General features: G+C 40.8%; 1 protein-coding gene across 1 annotated transcript; it reads left to right on the top strand.

Annotated features, from left to right (window-relative positions):
• The first annotated feature begins 542 nt into the window (after window positions 1-542).
• On the top strand, window positions 543-4502 carry LOC136970512 (uncharacterized). The gene has a single exon (XM_067264952.1). It carries the CDS (start codon window positions 543-545, stop codon window positions 4500-4502), a length of 3960 nt encoding a protein of 1319 aa, XP_067121053.1.
• Window positions 4503-5690: the final 1188 nt, after the last annotated feature.

Genomic DNA, 5690 nt, shown 5'->3' with positions numbered 1-5690 from the left:
GATAGTGACCCATTCATCCCACTAGATGGCGGGAATTTTGGTTTTTTGTCGAGAGTTGGCAACACCAAGAAAAAAGTTGTTAAGTTCCAAAAGGCGCGGGAACATAGTGGAATGCTCTTGTAACCGAATTAATGTAAATAGTTGATTTTTGTTTTGTGTGATTAAAATCTAAAGACAGATTTAGTGGACTTTTTGCTTGATTGGACATACGACAGGGAACCTGGCGTACGAACAAGACGGTCAGGTGAGATTTACGAAAGCTAATTAATCATTACACGAGACTAGGATGGGCCTGACGCGACATAATGGCGCCCGAACAGGGACGTCAGGTTCTAACTGATTTTATTTATAAACGTTCTACAATTGTTGTACGAACATTGTTTACGTTTGGAAGTATTTATTTAACTGCAGAAAATGAGTACTGATTGGAGGATTTAGTGGAAATACATTCTGCATTATTTCTATTTGAGCTTGAATCGAGGTTTTCTCTATGTCTATCTTGTCTGCTTTTGTTCTTTGGGTTAATTAATAAGATTCACTTCATGGAGCCCTCAATCAGATTACGTGGATCCTACCGAGGTGCTTTCACAAAGTTCACCGATAGGGTGCAAGAATTTCTGACGTCGAAGGTTGAAGATTTCGATTCATGTGCTGGATTTTTGGCCCAGTTACAGGAAAAATATTCTAAAATAGAAACCATCGATAAAGAAATATTAGATAAGTTACAAAAGGATGAGAAGTGTTCTCAACAGATGTTGGATGAAGAAATTGAGGGTATTGAGAATTACAATGGTACATTCGTAGACTTGAAAACAAGACTAGAGCGTCGTTTGAATACGTCGGAGCTGGATGAAACACGAAGCGAAGGCGAAACTGGCTATTCCAAGGGAAATTTTAAGTTACCAAAGATTGAATTGCAAAAATTTGATGGCAATTTGAAAAATTATCTTTCCTTTTGGGGACTATTTAAGAAAATACATGAAGATCCCAATATTTCGGATTTGGATAAATTTCAATACCTCATTCAGTCGACTCTGAAGGGCTCAAGGGCCAGGGAAGTAATTGAATCGTTCCCCGTGACAGCCGAGCATTACTCGCAAGCAATTGAGTGTTTAAATTCGCGTTTCGGAAGAGAAGATGTGCTCATCGAGGTTTACGTGAGAGAGCTCCTGAGTCTAGTACTGAATAATGCATTGGGGCAAGAGCACAAATTGCCAATTGTGAAACTTTATGATCGTATCGAGACACAACTACGATCCCTTAAAATGCTTGGTGTTACTACGGATAAGTGTGCTTCAATGCTCTACCCTTTAGTTGAATCTAGCTTACCGACCGACCTCTTGAGAATTTGGGAAAGACACCTAAATTCGATGCTACTCAAGTCTGGAAGAGAGAATTTCAACAAGTTAGAAACTCTGATGCAGTTTTTGCGTAACGAAATTGAAAGCGAGGAGAAAATTTCCTTAGCCACAAGTGGGTTTGGCTTTCAGAACAAAACCAAGAAGGTAGTACAAAGTAAAATTAAGGCTGCTTCTCCCTATAACAAGACTGTTCCAACTGGTATGGAACTTTTGACTTCTGCTCAAGAGAAACCATTCAGGGATCAGCAGTGTGTATTCTGTGAGAAATCCCATGCTAGCGCTGAGTGCAGGAAGGCGGAAAATTTGACTTTAGATCAAAGGAAACAAATCCTTATAAAGCGAGGAGCTTGTTTTAAATGCTTAAAACTGAATCACATATCTTCTTCATGTAGAGCAAAGTGTAGTTGTACAGTTTGTGGCAAACCACATCACGTTCTTCTCTGTAGGAATAGCCGAAAGGTATCTCCCAACAATGCTTCTGTTGGTGAAGGTGACGGCGCCCCCCCAGTATGTGAGCAGGCATTGGCTAATGTGTCATCAACTCCACGTGTCTTGCTACAGACTTTGGTTGTGATTCTGAGGGGAGAGGAAAGGTGTCTCAAAATCCGTGCAATTATTGATACTGCCTCCCAGAGATCCTATATCTTGAAGAGCACTGCAGAAAGAGTCGGTTACCAACCAATGAGAAAGGAAAATTTGAAACATTCGTTGTTTGGAGGTTCATGTACGGATATTTGTGAACACGATGTGTACAAGGTACACCTCTCGTGCGTAGACGATAAATATCGTTGTAATTTTGATGTCTTGGACCAATCGACCATTTGTCTGACCACGCCCCCAGTTACACAGGAACTGTGTCAGGATGAATTGTCAAATATGGGGATATCCTTGAGCGATTGTCAAGGTCCCATTGAATTGCTCATAGGAGCGGATGTCGCTGGCAAACTAATGACAGGAGGACTCCGGACACTCAAATCAGGTTTAACTGCTATTGAAACGAAACTCGGTTGGACGATCTTAGGACGCACGAAGGAGCATTCCGAGCCAACCGAAAACTTGATTGTCACTTCGATGTTAATTGGAGATTTGCGAATTCCTGATCTTTGGGAATTAGATATTCTTGGAATAAAGGACCCTGCCGAAAAACAATCAAAGAAGGAACTGGAACAAGCGTCTATCGAACATTTTGAAAAGACGCTGAAGAGAGATAGCGATGGTCGGTACATGGTGTCCTTGCCTTGGATAGAAGGTTGTCAAGCTCTGCCTGATAATAGGGTTCTGGCCGAGCGAAGATTAAAATCTACAGTGAAAACTCTACAGAATAAGAACCTGGTCGATGCCTACGAGGGAGTCTTCAAGCAATGGCTTGAAGAACAAATAATCGAAGAAATAAAAGACGTCAAAACGAATGAGATTAACTGCCATTACCTTCCACACAGAGCGGTCATCAAAGAGCATTCCACGACGAAGATTCGTCCAGTCTTCGACGCCTCCGCTAAGGAAAGAGGCAACGTCTCTTTAAACGATTGTTTAGCAAAGGGTCCTAACTACATTGAATTGATACCCAGTATTCTAAATAAATTTCGATTATTTGAATACGGAGTAATAGCTGACATTCGAAAGGCTTTTTTGCAGATAGAAATAAGTGAAGCGGATCGCAACTTTCTCAGATTCTTGTGGTGGGAGGGTGGCGACCCTGGAAAATTAAAGGTTTTCAGACATCGCAGGGTAGTGTTTGGAGTAAACTCGAGTCCATTTCTCCTGGGAGCCACTCTAAATTATCACTTAAACCATGTTCCAGATCATCTGCAAGAAACAGCTTTAAAACTCAAGAAATCGATGTACGTTGATAACTGCGTTACGAGTTGTCAGTCCAAAGAGGAGCTGGTGAATTTTATGAGACAGTCTAGAGAAATCATGCGTTTAGCATGCTTTGATTTAAGAGGTTGGGTATACAATGGTATACAAACAGAAACGTCACCGGTTTGCGACGGCGATGAAAGGACATTGGGAACTTTGGAAATCCAGCCCGATGAAATAGTCAGTGTGCTAGGATTGAATTGGAATATTTCAGAGGACGTTTTATACTGTGATGCAAACCTTAGGGTACCTAACGATGAAATTTTAACAAAAAGAGTGGTTCTGTCATTGGCGAGTCAACTTTTTGATCCAATTGGATTCCTTTCTCCAGTGACGTTAATACCAAAACTTCTGATGCAAGAGTGTTGGAAAAGAAAGTTAGCTTGGGACACCCCATTACCGCACGATTTAGAAAGAAGATTGCTAAAGTGGATAAAAGAATTAAAATTTTTAAAGGAGGTGAAAATTCCTAGAAGGATAGTAAATAGCTACAATACAGCTGTCCCACTCTCATTTTATATATATTGTGATGCATCACAGTACTCCTATGCCGCTTGTATTTATCTCAGACAGCCAGATACCTGCAACATAAAGTGGCTGTTGATACAGGCTCGTGCGCGTGTTGCACCTTTAGGGTCTGTATCGATCTCAAGGCTTGAACTTCTAGCCTGTTTATTGGGTGTCAGAATGATGAACACTATTAAAGGGGACTTCCCACTTGAACGATTATCAACACTTTATTGGACTGGACTTCCCGATTTAAACCACTTGGAAAAGGTGAATCTTGGGAAGAGATTCCGTTATTTATGCAAGTTGAGAAAAGATTTACGAAATAGATTTCGAATTGAGTACCTGGGGCAATTGCAAAACCCGAAGGGGGTAGCCAAGGGCGCTAAAGTAATTGCTGTGGGAGATATCGTGTTGGTTGGGCATGACAACCAAAAGCGACTTGATTGGCCTCTGGCGAAAGTTGTCGAGATCTATCCAGGTAAAGATGGATTGGTAAGAGTAGCCAAAATAAAAACACAGGTTGGATTTCTCATCCGTCCTGTTAGGAGACTGTATCCCTTGGAAATCTCTTCGGTGGATGAAAAGTATGTTATGCGAAACGAATTTCGTGGCAAGACTGTAGACTCTACTGAAAACGATTGCGAGAGGACCTATCATCGGTCCCGAATGATCTCTGCCGCTACAGGGAGTGATGTGACCACCTCATCTGAGAATTCTCGAGTCTCAAAAAGGGGCAGACCCTTAAAGGCTCCCAATCGGCTGGATTTGTAAACTGATTCGAACTCATTCAATTAGTACTATATGTGTTTGTTGTATTTAAGTTTAATTTAATTTTGATTTTGACTGACAAAATCAAGGGTGGGAGGATGACCCGTTCATCCCACTAGATGGCGGGTATTTGGTTTTTGTCGAGAGTTGGCAACACCAAGAAAAAGTTGTTAAGTTCCAAAAGGCGCGGGAACATAGTGGAATGCTCTTGTAACCGAATTAATGTAAATAGTTGATTTTGTTTTGTGTGATTAAAATCTAAAGACAGATTTAGTGGACTTTTTGCTTGATTGGACATACGACAGGGAACCTGGCGTACGAACAAGACGGTCAGGTGAGATTTACGAAAGCTAATTAATCATTACACGAGACTAGGATGGGCCTGACGCGACAGATAGAATATTATGTAGTGCTACTAGCATTACAAATCTGATATGGTTCGACCAATCGACTGCAGCTTTGTTAGATATTCCGGCGGCATTAGCAGAAATATTTGCAGAGCAATCGAGCGCAAGGTGATGCCATATAAACGACAAAATCGAATTCCACGGTAAGTTCCCACATTTACCTTTAAACGTACCGTCGAAGGCAGAGCTGAAAGTTCCAACATTTGTGGCATCTCATTGCACACGATTTTCTGTCGTTGCGATATACTACTTTGCACGGTTTGGAACATTTCGAACAAATGTCTACAGTGTGCTGTAACCCCAATTTGACAGCTAATTTAAACCCTCTGTCTATTCGCGAGTCAAGTTCAAGTTCAGTATAATCGTGTTCCAACAATTGGAAAAAAGTCTGGGAAGTACATTCCCGCCCAAAATTCTTCGGAATTAATATCTATATCACTCATATCTTGAGTTAAAAAAAAACTACAAATTAAATAACAAAGCTATCGTTAATAATATTATCACACAAAATGCGAATTATCTCGAAATATACAAACCTAAATCACAAAAAAAAAGACTTCTCTTACGAATAAATTTTCGGTTTTCGATAGACGTACTGCACGTCGAAACTTTCCTCTCGTCGAAAACTTAATATTAATTTGCATAATGCAACAGATAGTACGGGTACGACCCCAGTAGAGATTATCACTCGAGAATCTGATTCGAGATTACCGGAAACGCGGCCATCTTGAAAGTAGAGAGGGGAGAAATTTCCCCATCGCCGACGAGTCGCTAGAAAAAAGTT

The sequence above is a fragment of the Centruroides vittatus genome, unplaced genomic scaffold, assembly GCF_030686945.1.
Source record: "Centruroides vittatus isolate TY-2023 unplaced genomic scaffold, ASM3068694v2 contig_1996, whole genome shotgun sequence".
In the NCBI taxonomy this organism is placed as follows: Eukaryota; Metazoa; Arthropoda; class Arachnida; order Scorpiones; family Buthidae; genus Centruroides; species Centruroides vittatus.
The sequence above is the reverse complement of the archived record's forward strand: the minus strand, read 5'-3'. Positions and strand labels throughout refer to the sequence as shown.

Excerpts from the sequence above, each read along its gene's own strand:
- LOC136970512 (XM_067264952.1), top strand. The coding sequence starts at position 543 with ATGGAGCCCTCAATCAGATTACGTGGATCCTACCGAGGTGCTTTCACA.